This window comes from Zonotrichia albicollis, chromosome 13, assembly GCF_047830755.1.
Source record: "Zonotrichia albicollis isolate bZonAlb1 chromosome 13, bZonAlb1.hap1, whole genome shotgun sequence".
In the NCBI taxonomy this organism is placed as follows: domain Eukaryota; kingdom Metazoa; phylum Chordata; class Aves; order Passeriformes; family Passerellidae; genus Zonotrichia; species Zonotrichia albicollis.
In genome coordinates, this window is record NC_133831.1 from 19,025,501 (window position 1) to 19,045,796 (window position 20,296).

Below are 20,296 nucleotides of genomic sequence, written 5' to 3' on the forward strand. Positions count from 1 at the left end.
TTTGTTTGTTCCAGTTGGGTTTCACACACAATGGGGGTATTCTGGGTTCCTTAGTCGTTCTTCTCTAATTTTCTGTTTCTATTCTCAATAACATTTGGACAAAAAACAGGCAAACAAACCACAAAGAGGTAAAGATATGTTGACTCTTCTTTCCCCTCCCTCTAGACTTCTCTCTCACACACAAAAATATTTCAGGGTTTGGGGTCAGCTTATTAAAGTTTTTTGCTTTCCCACAGCTTGGTGCATCATTGATGCACAGTCAGGTTACCCAGATTACCTAAATTATCCAGATTACCAAGGACTCTGATCCTAGTGTGCCTGACATGTATGAACATTTAGCTCCTTGACGCCAAGGGAAATGGTTGTGCACATATTCACAGTGCAGCACAAAAGAAGATGCACTTTTCTGGCAGTTTCCAGAACGGAGAGAAGGTTGGTGTACAATTTGATGAAATGAAACAAGAACTGGAAATACTCTGTGAAATAAGAAATGGAGGGCAGGGATGACTCTGGACTTAATTGGTATTTTATGCTCTATTAGTGCTAAACCCCTCAGTAAGAGAAGGGGCATTGACATTCTTGTTTGCAAGGACATCTTACCTGCCTTCTCAAGCCACACCAAACACAGCAGATTCTCCCATGGCAGACTTACTCCCGCCACCGTGTGAGCATTGGGAAACTCACAACCTGGTGGGCGGTGCAGGTGCCACTGCTGAGGGAGGGGAACATGGAAAAAGCAAAAAGAGACACCTGGAATTTGAAAAAAAATAACCCAGGTAGCAAGGGATCAGATGAGAAGTATACACAACAGAGGGTCATCCCCAAAACTCTGGGTTTGCCTAGCAACAGAACAGGTGGTACAGCAGCCATGGACAGAAATCATGGACATGGCTCCACTCAGCAGAGAGCTTTCCTGGCCCTGTGCTTGCACCCACACACCCCCTCAGCTTCAGCACTGAAACCAAAGTGGAAGATGGGATTTTATTTAAAGATCATTGTTCTTGGCATCATCACAGACACAATCAAGCCAGTTAGAAAGAGAGAGGCAAAGCTATTTAAACTCATGCACTGCATCCACTGGCTCTGACACAGGACAGATGTTGCCCTCCTTCTCCTTTTAGACTATCCATTTCTCTTTCCACTCTCTGTATATGAGACCTTATTCTCACTTCAATCACGGTTTCATCTTCCAGGTTTCAGTGTTTAAGCATTTGAGGCAATACACTGTAATATAACATATAACGGCATTGCATATCTATTGGGAATTATGCTACAGCTGACCAACTCTTAAGCTAGAAGCCCACTATGAAGACAAATGTTTCTAAGTCCTACTTTGGGCAAAACTCTGTCTTACTAATTAGCAACCCAAACTGTTTCTCCTACCTAGGCTAATGGAAGCTCTTGACCATTTCGCACCATTACAAAAGCATCAGCTGAACTCATTTGCACACTTCCTTAATGTTCTCTTCATCACAGGCTTACACTGACATACCTTGAATAAACCAGAAAACGCACAGAAGAAGCACAGCATCTGTATTTATAGCTTTCATGCACAGAAGCCAATTTCTTGAGGAACAGTGCCTATAAATTGCAACTGGAAGAAGATGCACTTATTTATTGCATTGCTTCCAACCAGGGAAAAAAAATTCTCTCTCCCTTTCCTTTAAATTAAAGGCTTGGTGAGGAAGAGCCCAGCACCTCAGGGACAGAGCTTCTGCACATGCAGCTTGGAGGGCTGGGCTCGTTTTGCTTTCTCATTTGTACCAGAGAAGGGGCCAGGTATCTGTTCCAGTCATGGAAAACTGAAGATACAAATTAAAAATAAAAATAAATTTTAAAAAATTAATTTCAAAGCAAGATTTTAGTTGATCCGAAAAGATTTTGGGGCTAAAGGTTTTTTCAAGAGGGGATGCCTCATCTAGCAGGATTTCCCACACAGAATGCTACCATGCACTCACTAACTCTCTCGTCTCTTCCTTTTGAGGATACCACCAGTGCTGTACAGGGCTTTAAACACCAACACGTACTCGGGAACATCAGGAGAGGCAAAATCCAGAAAAGCTGGTCTGTACATGCTCCCACAGCTCAGTAACACCCAGCACTGCCTCTCCACCTTGGCAGAGCAGTTTGACTGCTCTGTGCCATACAGACAAAGCACTTAAGAGCCAAGTGTGGGTAAAACGGCGAAAACGCTGTCACAGCACACCTTACCCGGGGACATTGATGTCCCTTAAGCACTCAGCAGCAGGGTTGAAGCGAGATGTTTCTCACAGGGCGGCTGCGACACCCACAGATGTCACAGGGGGAAAAACCCACAGAGCCGAGCGCTGCCCGAGCCGCCGCAGCTCGCGTCCAGCACGGAGCTCACCCGCGCCAGAAAACAGAACCAAAGTTCCTATTTACAGAACCCAGGGAGCCGCCCCGAAGCGCCTCAGCGGCGCCCCCGCCGTGGGGACAATGGGGCCGTGAGGGAGCGGCCCTGCCGCGGGGACACAGATGGCCGCGGACGGCACAAGGACACAAAGGCAGGGACAGCCGCGGGCGAGGGCAGGGCCGGCCGAGCGGGGCCCGACGAGGGGCAGCGCCGCGCAGGGCCGGCCCCGGCCCCCTCCTCCTGGCCCCCCAGGGAACGCTTCCCTTTTTCCCGCAGCAAAGGGCAATCTCTGATGGCCGAACTGAGCTGGCTCTCGGGGCAGCGCACACCGCGCTCCTCTGGAGCTGCCTGAAAGGTGATCAGTCAATGTCTTGTCTCTCTCTCAGGGTGCTCCGTGTTTCTCATTTGGACACCTCCTGTCTCCCTCTGTCTCCTAATCTGCCAAGATGCTGCTTGGTGCTTCTTTTGTCAGGAAAGTAACAATAATTCACAAATACACAGATCAAAAGGCATATTCTTCCACTTGCAGGAGAGGGACCTCACAGTTGTTAGGACAGCAGCAATGTAATAAAAACAGACAAAACTAAGAACAAAGCATTTGACAAGGGGCAAAAATGAGAAAAAAAGGAAAAAGACAAAGCAATGAAGAGCGCACCATGCTCCTATCGGCTCCAAAGCCCCGTGGCTGCAGCAGCTCCCACCATCTGGGGTTCTGTGGCAGTACGTGCATTGGGCCCTCATGCTCGCAGCCAGGACAGCGCTGGCAGGGGCCGTTCTTGCCTGGCTGATCCCTGACAGCATTCCACAGGAACACAGCACCCCTGCCCAACCTAGATTGTGCTTCTGGAGGAGTGGGGATTGCAGAAACCTCCCTGCCTTAGGGTGTGAGCCAAAACACAGAAACCATTTATGAAGACCATGGGAAAAATTTTTACTGTTCACACCAGAGTTATTTACACATTAAAAGCCTGATAAACACACCAAACCCCAGTCTACTCTTAGACATTGGTCAGATAGAGTAACTTGTACACTTTGGAAACACAATGTGCAGATTTACAGGGCAGAATTTTCCTTAATGCCACAGGGAAGGCAGTCAGGTTATGGAGGAATACACCCCTTGGCTCCCTGACTTTTCCCTGCTCAGTAGAGTGATCTTGCCCAATCCACTCAAAGATGTTCAGCACAAAGTGATCAGTCACCCACTCTCTCAAATGGTCCTCAAACATCTTTCGTCTGCCTTTCTTCTGGAAGGCAACTGGCTAAACATTGCTTTTTCCAAAATTTGGAGGCACCTGACTGAAGGTCGTGATGCTTACTGAAGGTGATGGGTCAGACAAGAACATACACAAGCATCAAATAGAACACAAGTGTGTAAAGCTGCCTACATAAATAATAGGTGCTGCTTGCCTAAGCATCTATGACTATGTGTTTTGGATGTGTGGGTTTGTAGTGAAACTAAATGCAAAGATCATTCAGTGCATGAGGGTTGGAGGAGTAGACTGCTACAAATATAAGTCCTTTGTTAATCTAATGTTTATATGAATTTATATTTCAGTATTTTTCTAAACATGAAGATATTAAACTGTATAACATTTTATTACAGATTTAGAATTATTCATTATCTCCAACACTGCACTGGTCCTAATACCACTGGGATCATAAAGTGACATTTTACCTAAAGCCCATTCTCAGCCAGAATTTCAGCAATTCTGGTTTGCACTGTAAGTGATCCACATTGCCCACACCTTGAACAGCCTGTGCCAGCCCCTGTCTGCACCACCACACAGGAGCTGCAAGTTACACAGATAGGCAGGGAAACATCCAGGGATTATGGAAAGGCTCTCTAGCCTGTTTTCAATGTGCCACAGCTATTGAAATATAGCTGCCTTTGGAGCCCAACATTTCTGACTGTTTTCCAAATGCCCCTTCAGCAGCACTTCTTGGCCACTAAGAAAAAGGGGGTGAAACCTCAGACATGTACCAGAAGCTGTGATATTATCTTCTTTCCACCTGCAGTTAGGCTCTGTTTTCCCTAGGAGCTTTTAACGGATACAGGAACTATATACTACCCTGGCAAAGCACTCCCTGGTGTGATTGCAACTATGGCAGCAAAGCTGTTTTGTACCAGCGCAGGGCTGCTCTGCTCCTGCTCCCCTGTGGCACCAGCAGCACAGGAAGCACCAGACAAAGGCCCCACGTTGTGCTGCACAGCTCTGCCCCCCAGAGCCCTGCCTGGCAAGGTTCCAGGCTCTCAAAAACAGAGTCAGACACCAATCCCGCACCCTGGCATATGCTAAGGATCACCTCTGAGAGCTGCAGGTGCCCAGTGTGTCACAGATACAGCTCCATGGCAGGAACAGAAAAGTGGGCAGCTCTCCCTCTGCTTCTTTGCAGTAGCTTTCACCCCCACACCCTAAACTGGATTTTTTTGGCCCCTAAGAAAGCAGTTATCAAGGCAGCACCATCCCTTACCATGTAATGATGGCTGTTCATATTGGCCTGGTTATCTCAAAAATAGCACAAAATAACCCAGTAGATTCATGGCAAGCCTTCTGCACATTCCCCCATATTGTCTTAGGAAAGAGATACATTTAAGAAGTGGCATTGGTCCTTTGGTGTTCAAATACTACCAAAACACTAGAAGAGCAGAAGAGAACCACAGCTATTTTTCCCAGATGTGGGGGCACAGTCCAGCCCCTTCCTCCAACCTGACTTGGGCTGCTCATGAGAGAGGCTCAGATGCCAAAAGAGATGAAGAAGATGGAGGAGAACCCTAGTCCTCACTCAGCCTCTTACCTATGACAGCACGTTTTGCTGTTGAGACAGCCACAACACACAGAATATCACCATACAATGGCAGAAGGCTTTGAGCACTCACCTATCCAGAGTAACACCATACCACCTCAGAAGGCTGCAAGCAACTGCCCTTCTTGTTCTTTAGCCCAGCCTTTTATCCCCTCCTGTTGATGCACTGCACCTGTGTGCCCTTCATTGCTAATGCCCTGCACCTGTGTGCCCCTCACTGTTGATGCATTGCACCTGTGTGCCCCTGTCAGTGCCCTGCCCCTGTGTGCCCCTCATTGCTAATGTCCTGCACCTGTGTGCCCCTCATTGCTAATGTCCTGCACCTGTGTGCCCCTCACTGTTGATGCATTGCACCTGTGTGCCCCTCACTGTCAGTGCCCTGCCCCTGTGTGCCCCTCACTGTTGATGTCCTGCCCCTGTGTGCCCCTCACTGTCCATGCCCTGCCCCTGTGTGCCCTCTGCTCCCTTTGGTGGTTGCTCAGTGCCCCTGGGCACTCCATGGCTCATTGCTGTCCGTGCTGCTCACAGCTGTGCCCACTGGGGATGAGGCTGGGCCAGCCCCATCCCAATCACCACAAGCTGGGTACCTGCACTTACCTTTCAAAGGCGGGGTGGAAAACCAAACTATCCTTTTACTCTGACCCTGCCCATGGCATAGTCAGGGTTTGGGACACGTGAAACATGAGCTTAAGCACTGCTTGGCACAGCTGGGCTGAGCAGGTTCCCAGCACCCTGATCCACGTCCACATTCCCACTAACATGGGGAATATATGCAGTTGCAAACAGGATCCCCACGTGGGGAGCTCCCCATCTCAGCACAGTGACTGTGCACCTCCTTTTAACTACTCAGCAGGGAGATGCTCAGACAAAGGCATGAGCTTCAGTACAGCACTACTAAGGCAGCTCCCTGAGCTGCATGGAAACATCAGTTCAGCTCTTGGGATTCACAATGCAGTACCTTTTCCTGAAGGTAGAAACCTACGTCTTTTTCATTTCTGAAGGTTTGCCCAGAAGTGATCCAGCATTATTTCAAACCAGTGTCAGGCAAAAAGCCTCCTTTTTCAATATCTGCATTGTAAGAACCTGCTACCTTTCTTTGGCATGGAGAAGATGGCACATGAGCTCTTTCCACAGCAGCTGCTGTATATTCCCAGATTTTCTTGCAAAGGCATGAAAGTCTGTGAGCCTGTGCTGCAGGACACTTTTCCATTTCCCATCTTAAAGCAATAAAATTGAGTTAGGAACATGCTTCTATTATGAACAGGAATAATGAATTGGTGATTTCATTAACTAATTTTTCAGCCCGTAAACATCTGTTCTGTGGTTTAGAGATAAATAATCGGGTTGAAAGTTAATGCTCCTCTCTAGAAATGGATCATTTCAGTGTGATTTTGATGAAGAAACATTGAGCTAAGAACAATCTAGATGCAAACAGAACTGTCCTCTTTGGAATTAAGAAAAGTCATTCCTAGTTTTGCTATATTAGGGTTCGAAAATTTATCACAAGCCATATTTGAGCCTAAATTCTGACTATCCATTCTAGCAATGTTATTTCAGCGGAATAAAAACCATCTATCATTTGTCTCAAACAGGACATTCTTTTTTTGTTTTGGGGAAAAATGTAACTTTTGTTAAGTTAGGACTGCTCTGGTGCTTCCTGCTGTAAGGATGACCTTACTTGAGTTGTGCCTGAAGTTGTGCTTCGATTGTAGCCTTCCCGTACTGTTCTGAAGGAACTGTGTGTGTGCAACAGCACTGTCAACATCAACAGGGATCTAAATTGTTGAAAACATGGGCTGCAGCATCAACAAGCTATGCCACCCTTGCACTTGTAAAAAAGCTCACTATATAAACTAATTTAGGCATTGACTATATGTCCATGAAAACATATTTCCTACAAAATATCACTTACGTGCTCCAAGCCCAGACATGGCCCAACGACAACAAGTTGTGCTCTAGTTCAGTGCAGCGATTTTGAAAGGCTCTGACTGTGCATGTTCCCATGCCAGTCTTGCAAAGCCTTGTACTTTGTGGGAATGGGTAACCACATCATTTCAGCTGTCACAACTGCTGAATATTTATGATGATTATGATTTACTCAAGCTGGAGACTCCAGGAGAACTACATCTTTCTAACTTTCCAGAGGTGTCCATGGTCCTTAAAATGACTGTTTCCCTGACCTCCTTACCATAAGATAAGTTAAAAAGAGTAAAAGAAAGCCTGGCAATTGGCTCTGTTGGCACTTACACAGAGCTACAATACCTGGGGGTCTGGGGTGGGTAAAATATGCAGCCTCCTACCATGGTCTGCAAGGCCTGATCCAATATCTGTGCATTTGTATACAATGCAGAACCTTTTTTGTTTTGTATTAAAACAAAAAAGCACAGAGATACGGGCAAGGCAGCTATAGGTCTGGTTCTTCTATTCTTGCTGAAAAATTTAAAATATTAATGAGTATAATCAGCTAGCAATGCCTTCTCATAGTACATGTTCTTACCTCACCTCAACCTACCGTGGAGCCAGGGAGGCACATCCAGAAGCAAACGCAATACCAGACACAGAATCATGGCTTTTGCTTTCCCTCCTCCTGGGCTGCAGAGTGCTCTGTGCCATCAGGTGAGTGATCACTGAGATTCAGCCACCCCAGCAGCAGCAGCAATGCAGGGGGCACTGACAGACAGACAAGCTCTGACGCTAAGCTCATGTATTCCCTTTATTGAACTGTACTAGTTATTGCAATCAGATTAAGTCACATTTATAAAGCAGACCATCCAGTTGCACTGAAACCGATTATATTCATTACATAGTTTTAATCACTGTCCGGTGAACTGGCAAATCCAATCAAAGCATTAGTCTTTAATTAAAAAATTAAAAAGAAATATTCAGACAATAGCCAAGCAATCACATCACAATGCACAGTTACCTAAAATTGCAATTAAAAAGCAGTTAACAAAAAAGAAAAAAATCACACCTAATCTTTAACTATCAATATAATACAAGAAGCAACAAAGGGCAACAGCATCAAAGCAGATTTATCTAACACTATAAATTCAGTCAGAAGCAGAAGCTCTAAAGTACACTAGCTGAAGCAGGACAATAAAAAATACTGAGCATGGAATACTTTTAATCTCTTCCATTAATATTCATTTCCAGCTGCTTATAATAGCAGCGCCTCATGGCCAAATCATTAGAGTTTTACATCTGGGTTGCAAATGACACTTTGATTGGATGTAATGTTCAAATGGTCCTCCCCACTGTGCCACCGTCAAGTCTTCTGCAGAGAGGTGTCCTGTAGTGCCAGTGGCTCACTGTGCGTGCTGGCTCAATGTGTGGTTCTGGAAAGACGAAAAAAGGAGACATGCATGAGGGGCAGAATAATAGAAAGCATGCCCATACCCTCCCACTCAGTACCATTTATGCAGAGCTCAACATAAAAGCTTCTCAATTATTACAAAACAAAATGCAATAAAGAAAAAGTACTCATAAGTAACAGCTGCCAATATGACATATTTGCTTTGTTCTGACAGATCTGTTAATGCTGGCATGAACTTAGAAAAAAAATGCTACAAGCCAAGTATAGTCATGAAGGTTTCCTTTTTTTTTTTGCTTCTTTCAATACATATAAAGAAAATGGTAACTTCATGGGCAAAAAAAACTGCCTTTAGGGATTCCCTTCACTGTAACAATTAAAAAAATAAAAATCTGAATCGTGAGGGAACCCTTGCCATATTTTACTCTTTCATTCTCACTCGTACCGGGTGCAAGCACTGGCAGCAAGCGACACCAGATTGTGACACACACTTCCCAGTCCAAGAAATACTTCGGCAATAACAGCTGAACCGCCAGCTCAGGCACCAGGGTAATATTCCCAGCAGAAAAAAGGCTGGACATGTAACCCAGAAGTTAAACCTCTTTAAAGAATGTACTTTTCTCTATACATTTCTTTCAGCAGTTTAGAGTCTCCTTTGTTCCCTTTTTTCCTTTTGGTAGATTTGTAATAGCCTCAATGTCATCACAGTATCTCACATCAGAGGATGCTGACCTGTCTTGCCATTTTGTGTAGGAGCCAATAAATCCTGGATCCAACCTCGGAAGTGTATTTTTAGAGCAGTACCAATTCACCCACATTTTGTGTTCTGACAAAACCCCAGTCTTACACATAAGCCTAGCTTTATTTGTATGATTATCCAATTATTTGAGCAACTAGAGAAGTTGAACTAGGTTCATGGTGAGGTTTTCTTGAGCTGAGTCCCCAGCATCCCCAAATATAAAAATTCATTTGTGCTATTTCAAGCCTAAGCAATTTCCCTAGTCTCCATCTGCCTAATAACAGAGCCAGGCAAGTCCTCCAGCTTGAAGAATAAGTTTTTAAACACAAAATGAATTTTGAATCTAATTATTTATTTACAGTGATGAAGCTTTAAAATAAAGTAAGATATTTTAACTTTTCATAAATCATCTGGTCCTTCTACGCTATTCCACAGCTGATCACATCGTGATCAGGATAAAAGAGCAATCATGCTCTTTTACATGCTTTATCCAGAGATGACATTTCCCTGATGGAGATCGCCCGTGGAAAGGGCTGGTGGGCGGCGGGCGGTGCGGGCCGGCGGCGGTGACCCCGTTTGCGGCAGAGCGGAGCGGCTTGGCCCGCTTGTGGCACTCCCAAGCCGTGACCGCCAGGTGTCACAAGCGCTGCTGAGCTCCCGAGCCACGGCCGGAGCTCTGAACCACGGCCGGAGCTCCTGAGCCACGGCCGGAGCTCTGAACCACGGCCGGAGCTCCCGAACCGCGGCCGGAGCTCCCGAACCGCGGCCGGAGCTCCCGAACCACCGCCGGAGCTCCCGGGCGGCGGGAGCGGGGCAGCAGCACGGATGGAGCCCCTGCGAACGAAATCCCAGCTGGGAAATCATAAAGTCCCTGGTCAGCATAGCACCGGCCCTCTCAGACACCCCTGCCTGTGATACTGAATATGCAGAACCACAAATCAGAAATTCGCGAATTGACGGCTGGAACTGCTTTGCTTTTAGACAATTTAACACCACCAAACACAAAATTCAATAGATTTTTCCTTTGATATACATGGAAATTTTCCTGGCCTTAAGAAGGAGTGACCTTTGCAGTGCTGGGTGTTATTCTCAAGTCTAACAATGACTTTATGGAGGAGGATGGATGGAGCCCTGCACACACAATAGCAGCACTGACAAGAAGCTTGCCCACTAAACCTAGCTGGGGAAGCATGAAAATGTGAAAGAATACACAGGCTCCTCTGTGCTCACACACTCCTCAGCATTTTAACAATGGCCATTCCTTGTGCACTTCATTACCGTTCTATTTTTAGGTCATCCTGAATATCAATAAAAAACCCAAAAGGTTTACCATCTTCAAATTGAAAGAAGGGCTATTCGTGGTAGACAAATCCATACTTAGTTAGGCAGTGTCATTTAAAAGATAATGCACAATCAGCACTGGATGCATGACGCACAGCCTACAGTCAGGGAACATGATTTCAAACTTGTGTGGCTGCTGCATTGATTACACCAGGCAGGTCAATAAAGGAATGGTATGTGGCTCTAAATCTGATAATGAAGCTTTTATTGGGAGCCCTCCCTCCTCAAACATCAGCTAATAACACGTTCTGAACATTCCCAATACAAGAAATACACTGGGTTTGGGATCAGAATTTGTCAAAGGAACAAACAGATTGTACTCAAATACTGCAGCCATTTAGAGCTGGGTCAGGCAGGAGCTGAGAAATCAGCTGTGCCATAGGGCTAGGAGTTTAAAAATTTACATTTTTCATATGCAAATCTTTATTTTGTCTTAGTATCTTGGGAATGTACCATTTATTCCCCAGGTATGCATTAATGACAATCAATATGCTGGCTAGTGCCTGGACCATGCAGTTAATAGATAGAGCCAGGTTTTACACAGAGCCTCACAAACAGGTCTGTAATGCCTATGGACACGAGAGCCTGTGTGCTCTGCATCCTTCCCCTGCCCTTCTGAGCACATCCTGCTCAAGCCACGGGCACAAATGCCAAGCTCTGCACACCCAGGCACCAGTGAACACTGGGTGAAGGCTAAATAACCACCACTGTGTGTGTTTGAAAGTCCCATGAGAACCTCTCTGTATCCTCTGCAACCCATATATGTTTCTCACATAGTAAAATGTATTTCAAAACATGCCTTCCAAAAAACTTGTCTCCTATTACTAGTAATTGTAATTTTTTATCTTCTTGCTTCTACTCCTTGTGCCCTGAGCATCTGCAGCTCATTAGAATTATACTTTGTAGATGTCAGAAAGCATCTCACCCATTCAGGGCTTATGTCTCTTCTCTCACATGTGTGTTTGCTATATTTGATCCATGGTTTTTCAAATACCTTTGTTAGGCACTTTTTTGTGTGCCCAGACACAGAAAATTCTCCTGGCTGATCAGACTTTTGGAGTAATTGAAAATCTAGTATTAAGAATGCCCTGCGCACAGGAACAGTTTTGACCCCAGTGGAGCCACTGGGCTGTTCCAGGCAGCAAAAGGAAATCATAAAGAACAGCAAGTGCTTGGAAACATGTGATACTACAGGAGTGCTGCTACCTAAGCAGCCTAAGGAAACTTCACCCACCTTTCCAGCAGGAGGGTGGGCTGGCTGAAAACAGCTCGGGTGTGATTTTTCAACTCCAGAAATTATAGTTAAAAATAAAAAAGCCTTAATGGTGGTTTCCAGAGGAAAACAGAGCAACCACAAAAATGCAGGCCTCCAGGAACACTCCTGTGTGTGTGCACATGCCTAGCAGCTCCAAGGCCATCCATACACCTGCCCGTCTGGGGCCAGCGGGAGGCACGACATCATTTGGAAGCTGAACAGGAAAAATGGTTCTTCCCAGCTCCTGTTAGACCCCCTGGTTTCTGCTCAGCTCACAGCTGATACCCCACTGAATACATCATTCTGAGACATTATTGCAGCTGGAAAACTCTACAGCAGCACTAAGTCACCTGTCAAGATCAAGTAAGTCACAGCTTATTTATAGGATAAGGTTGGAAAATCTCTTCTTTTCTTAATAATCATGCAAAATGGATAGCAATTCCATTAGCTTTGTCAGTGGGAAAAATGCAACTACCCCAAGTCTCGGGGCTGTTGCAGTGTTTAAGTGGAATTTTCTACTGGCTGCACAATCCTCAAATGAACCATTTATGGAAGTGTCTGTGATCAAGGAACTGGCTGATGGGTTTTGCAGGAAATAAAAAGATTTCAAAGAATGGTTAATTATTGTCCATGCAGATATTGATTGTTCTCCAGATCTTCCCTGGAGACACCCCCTGCCTGCCCTCTGGATGCAGATCAAGCCATTTGTGCAGGACATCCACAATGAATATTTCTCTGTTTTTTTTTACATGCATGAATATGAAAACACTGGCATGACAATCTCCATTTTCAGAGCTCTGTGTCAAGAAGGAAAGCATCAGGCTTGAAAGATGATCACTTACAACAGTTCAAAGAACTCTTACAAGCTATATAAAGATCGAGAGAAAAAACACACAAAAAGCAGCACATGATGGAGCGAAGCTCCAAGCCAGGCAGTCAAGCTGGGAGTCTCCCACACTGCACCGACACTCACTGCCAACAAGTCACAGGTGTACTACACAGGAGCAGGTGAAAAAAATAAAATGCAACTGTGAGGGGTGTGATAATGGTTTGGGGCCATAACACATCCAATCTACAGTGCCATTGTGCATCTGTTATGGATTTAGACATTTTCTCTCAGCCATTTACAAATACACTGTCTATGTGCATGAGCACATACCCCTAAAAGACCATATGTTATACAAAGGTTAAGAAATGGCCTAACAAGGCTGGTGATACCCCACCCCCAGGTAAAATTCATAAGCTTTCTGCAGCGTTACACAGAGACCGGGACTCTGATGAAAAGCGACAAAGCCTCTCTCCCCTTCCAAATGCCACTGAAATGAACAGAAACCATTCCTCAAATAATTTCAATAAGAATTATGGAGATAATAGATTCATGTGACAATTGGCCAACATGAAAATGAACTGGTAATTAGCCACTGGGTGATCATTAATCCAAATATTTTTTCCTCAGGGTGTGGGGGGTCCTCCAGACCCAGGTAAGAGCCCAGATAGTTTCTTTCCCACCTCTGTTCAGGCTTCTATCACCCCTTCACTGTCGGATCCTAAGCCCAGAGATTGGGGTCATGGCTGGGAACCACTGGGTCTGTGTGTCTCCTCCTCCCCATCCCCTCTCCTTTTCCCTTTACTGAGCAGGGAAACAAGAGAAGTGATGCCTCCACTGACTGCCAACATGCACAGCTTGCCAGACAAAAACTAAACCTCAGATTCAGGCATTGACTTGAAGCAAAGGTTTGTCTCACATTTGAGCATATATATAAAAAACGACACAACAAAACCTCCAAATTGCTACAAACAGAAGCTAGAGTGTCTAAATATTTATGAAATACCATCTGCATCAATCTTTTTTCAGTGTTTTGCATCTTTTGAATTCAAACTGGTCCAAAAATAAATCTCTCAGCTGTTATTACTTATTACATATCCATAAGCATACACATGTATGTGCACAGGTACTATTTCCCTTTAACAGCAATCCATAAAGATAAAAATCTTTATGCCTTGACTTTATAAAAGGATTACTTTAGGCAGAGGACACAAGATGACCTGTGCTTTAACCATTGGAGATTATGCTCTCTACAGAAAGCTGTGAGCCTTAAATTGGTGCTGCTCTAATCCTAAACTGGAGAGGCATTCAAGGGATGCCATGACCCAGAAGAGCAAGAGGGGAAAAACAAAAAATTTTAAAAAAGTCACACTGAAGGAGGAGGGTGGGAAAGGAAAGAGAAAATGGAAAAGAACGAAAGAAAGAAGAGCAAGCTTGCTTTACAGGGTAAAGTGTTTATTTTTAATTTTAATTTCTGGTTTCTACTTTCCCTTTGCTATCAGACTCTAAAGAAAAATCACCTTTGCACCCCCTTGCAGTTTGTATATGCTTATTTTTAGAACTGTTTGACAATTATCCAAGGGTCTAAGACTAACAGATGGCCTGTCTTAAAGCCTCATATGTTCACTAGTTTGCACTTCTGACAAACAGTAAATGTACTCAAGAGTGTGCCATAAACAGGGCTGAATGAATACTCAGAACACAATTTAGTTAATACACTTCATTAAAACTGATAGTGGTAACCAATGTTTCCCATAAAACCAGGTGTTAATTGCCCTTCCAGTTGTTTCAGGTAACTTATGTAGTGACATTTATATGTTTAGAACATAGTTTTTCAGGCAGCACAATATTACTTCTTTCCTTTCCCTTGGTATTTCACCCACTACATAAAATGCTTGTAACAAGTGAACTCCAAGTTATCATGGCATGCAATAAAAAAAAAAAAATTGTCAGGCAAGACAGGTTCACATGTCCCTTCTTTATTTGAAGAGTCCCTTGAAATGGAGGTAGAGGCAAACGAAAGGTGGCACATCCTTTGAGAAAGGCAACGGCTGCCTGTGTTACGGCTGCCTTCATCTCTGAGCATCTGATAACTTGCCATTCGTCAGTCAGTCCCTGTGTCAGCACACTTTGAGATGGCACTTCAACAAATGCAGGTAGAAAGCTGTCCTTTACAAGTTATTGAACCAGGGAAAAAAAATCATTTTGAGTGTCTAAGAAAATATGCCTGGAGGTTTGGTGTCTGCTGAAAAGCGAAGCCCGTTTCCAATGGAAATAGCTGCCTCTGAGTTACTCTGATGCTTGCACGTGATTACTCCAGGGGTAAATGCACCTTTCACTGGTGCTGGGACACACAAACACTCATCTGTGCTGGGACTGAGCCTCTCCTGGGGTTTCTGTACCCACGGGGGAGGATGAGCAGCCTCCCTCAGTGCCTGCTCACCTGAGGGACCCCCTCAGCCCCCCACAAACCTACCTGGCTCCTCTGGTGCCCAGGACCCAGCACCTCATCTGCTGTCTAAGGGAAGATTTGGAATTAATTTCATTTACAGTGGGGCAAAGCTGTTCCACACATGACTGCCTGGATGCTGATGCCTTTTCTCAGTCACTTTTTTTCCTCCACGGGTGTGGGTGTGGGTGTGCAGGGCTGGCCGAGCCCCACGTCCCACCTGGCCTCAGAGTGCTCCTGACCACACTGCTTCTGCCCATTTCAACCCATTCTTGGATTTTGATAGGCGTTTCTCAGTTATTCTGGTTTGAAAAAATATCTTTGTATAAGAATACCTTTCCTGGAGTTATTTTTCCCAGGGCCAGCTTCCTCATACCCACTAAGAATTATTAGATGATTTATGAATTTAATTTCTCTTCAAATTCAGATTGTTTAGTCCTAATCAGACTTCGAAAACTCACCTAACATGAGAGTTGAGACTTTCCACTTGAGACTAATAATTTTGTATCATCAGTCTTCTAGATCTGCCATCTCTATTCTTCTCTAAAACTCAGAAGAAACCTAGTTGAGCCTAATGCAAGTGAACTCCAAGCACAGCCTAAGCCTGGCATAGCCTCTTGTATTCTATTAAATGCCTCACCAATAAGTCTCTATGTTTCTTCCAAAAACACTGGGTAAAATACTGAAGCACAAAAGCAAACTGAAACCTTTGGGAAAATCTCCTTACCACAGCACTTTGGAAATAAAAAACACTGAGGAATACATTATTAAGAGATAACCAGAGCCTTCTGTTAGAGAAACTAGCTGTAAACACACCGTGGTTCACTGAGGCACCCAATGAAAACAAGGAGCTAATAATACCTGTCCTGAGGGACCACACGCTCCTGAGATTTTCATGCAGAAATGCAAATTTATCAGCATCCTTGTGGTCTCTAGTATGCCATGCACAAGATCAAAAATAAACCGAGGGAAGAACCTTACACTTCCTAAATATAAAGTGAGAGGGACAAATTACTGTTGTCAGAAGCACATGAAACCATAATATTTTTAGAATACCTTCACTCCTTCCTCAGCCCCACTGTTACTCCCTGACTGGATTCCAGAGCCATTTCTGATCCCAAGAGCAGAAAATGGTTTGCAGGATTGTTTTGCTTTGCTGACAGTGGTGCTGCTTTAACCTGGGCTTGGTCAGTCCATGTTTCCCTGGGAAGCTGGTCCCACAGCCACTGGGGTCACGGCCACCCCACTCCTCCATGATGTGCCACAAACCCAGCATGCAGCAGCACCAATGCCCTGTGCCCAGCTTTGAAGTGACCCTCCAAAGCTGTCCTTGACAATGCAAACACCCACCCATCTGTTTTCAAACCTCAGCTTCAGTAACCAGAGAAAGCATCTCCTTCCCACAGGGACAATCCTTTGCCCGGGCTACACCAAAAACCCCAATGCACACCCCAGTGCTGACCTGTTTCCAATCTACTGACAGGTCCTACTCAGGGAAGCAATGGTTCAAAATAATTCTCAAGAGGTAAACCATTTTACAGGAATCTTTCTTAGGTTTTCCTCTCAAAAGCATGAGATTTTTGATTTATTAGAAACCAATCCAAATCTGATCTCATTAATCCCTCCTTGATCTAAGGTAAATCATATTGCATAAGCCAGTTAATTGTTCACTTCTGTGAGGGCTGGAATCATCATTGTGGAACATGATGTGACTCCTTTACACACCAAATGATTTCCTGATTGGAAATTATTTCCTTTATTATAGGACCAGGGGAAAAATACTTAGAGCAAAAGTGAAATACCTTACATAACACCTTTAGAAGTTAGAATGCATAGGGCAAAACTTCACTGAAGGACTGTTTCCATGAGAATATAAATCAACAAAAACCAGGAAATTGAGAGTTGAACCTAAAAGTTGCTCTGCAGTTCTCTGGTATGGCAAGGGTCACATCTGGTTACTTTTTGTTGTTTTTCCCCTCTGCACCAGCCAAGTATTCTTGGTATTAAGGACAGGTATATAACAGTTTCTGTCTTAACTGTGAATTTTGATGCAAATTAACAAGGGCAGGTCTCACATTCATAACTTAGGCAACATCCTCCACTGAATGATGGGAGCTGCAGCTAATCCAAGTTCCTTGGGCCAAATAAGCAAGTGTGGACAGCCAGACTTGACACAAGCAACACCTGCCTGCAGTAGGACCACAGCCCTTCAACCACTAATTCCTTTAAGAATCAGCAACTAAATAAAATTCCCTCTAATGGAATACTGATCTGACAAATTGTATTGGCTTGTGTTATGGATACACTTTTCTTAGGGGCAGATAAATATTCCTGTCACATGGCACCCACACACTGCTGGTGCTGACAAAACAGCTGGTCAGTGACCTGTTGCCTTGGACATAATGGTTGTTATTGCTGGTTTCTAATTTCAAAAGGGGAATAAAAATCCTCCAATGCAAGTAGCTCTGCTATAAAATAGCAAGGCCATAGTTACAGAAGTGCTTTACATGCTGCCCCATTAGTGTAGATGCCACCAGCAGAGCAGAAATCTGCAGACAGGCCTGTGCTTTGTCCACTGCTGCAAGGAATTAACCCTGGAGGAGCTAGGAGTGTGAAAGAGCCATGCCCAATTTGTTCTTGTAATTAAAAGAAGGGACAAAACATCCCCAACATGAGCCTTTTCCTTGAAGACATCACAGGACAAACCAGGAAGGCAGCATTGCTATGGTATGTGTGCAAAACAACTGGGTTAAATGGGATTCTCCAGCCATTGCTACTCCATTACAACAGTGTCACTGGTCTTAGAAAAACCTGCTTTTTAAACAGCAAGATGCCACATCTTAAACAATCCTGATTTCATGCAAAGACTAAGAGCATGTACCAGCCCAAAAGGAGGACACATTTTTCAGAAGTAAATATATTTTAAACAACCTCACTGCTCCTTTTGGAGACACAATAATGTAACACACAGATGACAGATATGCCATACACAGCCAAACCTCAATGCCCATGGCAATTTATTCAGGTTTAACTGCTCAGCAGAAACAAATGAGGAGGCTGGGTGGTCAGGCAGGAGCTCTCCCCCAGGGCTGGCACAGTGTGGGCACTGCTTTGGCCATTCCTGCTTGGTGCAAAGCCAAGGCAATGGGGGTGTGGGGACAGGCTCTGCATGGAGGTGACCTCTGGGTGTCCATACTGCCTGCCCAGGATGTGGCACACAAGACACACAGCACACTCTGCAGTGCATCAGCTTGAGCACAGCTGAGTGATAAGCTCAGGACTGCTGCTGCCAAATCTGGTCTGGCTCATGCAGAGCTGGGGTGACAGAGCCGCGCTGAACCCAAGCTGACCTTGCACAGAGCCATGAGCTGTCTCTACACCGATCCCATCAGCACATACCATCTCACTCTGTCATCCAGATTTTTCCAACAAAGCTCCATCACCTCACTGAGGATAGACAGTTTAGTATCTCTCTCTCTTATTCCATTAACATGAAGGGAACATTGGTGATTACTGCCCAGGTCGGGTCATTGCACACATGCACCCAAACCTGCACCAAACACTCCCACCACTTCTCATTTTACATAAGCAGAACAGGCGCAACATGAAAAGAAGCTGTATCCTGAATGGTTTTTCCTTTCTCCTCTGGTCAAAGGGAGGTATAAAACTACTCTCAAAATACAATGTTAAAGCAGGGTATAATTAGGCAAATAACAGTATATGATTGAATGTACTTCTGTGGAAGGAACAACAGAAGAAGCAAACAGCAAGGCTGTTCCAGGCTTGTTTTCAGATCCCTGAGATGGGCTGGACTGAGAATACTGACAGCCTTCCTGACAGGAGCATGGAGGTGCAGGCAGTGACAGCCCTATACACACACTAGACCACTGACTTTCTAACAATTCCTTATCCTTTTGCTATTCTCAGACCCAATCTTTTTCCTGGCCACTCATCATGCTTGCTCCATGTATCTGACCTCACAGAAGAATGAGAACAGGTAAGGAAGGGAGGAATTAATAGGAGTTTCTCTTACAGTCTTTAAAATGCCCCCAGGAAAATTGGCCCTTGGGATGGGGTCACAGGGCAGGACCCTTATCCTCAGCTCTCTGCAGCAGCCAGGGCTGCTGCTCCTGCTGCCTTCCACTGGCTGAGGAGATAAACCCTAGGATTACACCCTAAATCTCTTACTCTGGAAATCAGGGGTACACACAAGGGCTTTTAAATTTCTTCATGAAATTATTTTTCAAATTCCTTCTAAGCAGTAAAAGTGATGGGGCCTCCACCAGCACCACAGCAGTAGGCAACAGCAGTACAGTATCACTCCAGGATTTCCTGTCTGGAGTCTAAGCTTCACATCTGAAATACAGCACACACACAACATTTGTATGACAGAGGAAACACAAGACACTTGCCACACATTTATTATCTTCCTGGGGAAATGATATAGAGGACAAAAGAGACTATATTTACTCCCTCCCCAGCTGCTTTTACAATCTAATAATTTATTTCTCCTGGACATAAATTTCAGATTTAAACGAAATCCCTGAAACCTAAAGATGCCACATGGTAGAGGCTAGGGCAGTATTTCTTTCTGTTTTGGAGATGGAGTGCTTAATGCATTGCTCAGTTAACCAGAAGCCTTAAAATTTAGTGGGGCGGGGGTGGAAAGAGACAAGCAATTAGACTGTGGCAGACCCTAGATGCAAATACAGGTGACTGTGATTACTACCTTCATACACAGAGTTAAAAATATCTGGTTATTGAAAATTATTTTCTCAGTCCACAGGGGTTTATCTAGGTTTAGGCTGAGATGTTTATTTTTTCTGCAGCAGCTGTACTGGGGATTCTTTTACAACATTTTCCTTACATAGAAGCTATATATCATTCATATTTCTGAAAGCCAAGGTGATTTCTATGATGTAAGAAATCTCTGCGATTAGAAACAAACATATCTTTTTTCCAAAAAATAAAATTAATCTCCAAACCCTTCAAGGCAGCAACTAAGATAGCAGTGCTCTTAGGGCAAATGTAAAATTCCAAGGCATAAATTCATGTTAACTGCTACAAATATATCCATCTGTTCACAGACTAACTAGTGACTGAAACTGATGAGTCCATTGAAATGTAATTTTTGAGTCCACTAGCGTCTGTTCCCTTCTAGTAATAAAGTAAATGCTTTTCAATAACTCTGCTGCTT

General features: G+C 44.4%; 1 protein-coding gene across 7 annotated transcripts in view; it reads right to left on the reverse strand.

Annotated features, from left to right (window-relative positions):
* Window positions 1–7,868: 7,868 nt before the first annotated feature.
* The window catches only part of ZNF423 (zinc finger protein 423), a 281,345-nt gene continuing 268,917 nt past the window's right edge, over window positions 7,869–20,296 (reverse strand). For all 7 annotated transcript variants that reach the window (XM_074551184.1, XM_014268344.3, XM_014268347.3 and 4 more), the window contains one exon: window positions 7,869–8,514. In XM_074551184.1, the coding sequence (XP_074407285.1) occupies window positions 8,417–8,514 (98 nt within the window). In that variant the 3' untranslated portion in view covers window positions 7,869–8,416. The remainder of the gene's footprint in view (window positions 8,515–20,296) is intronic.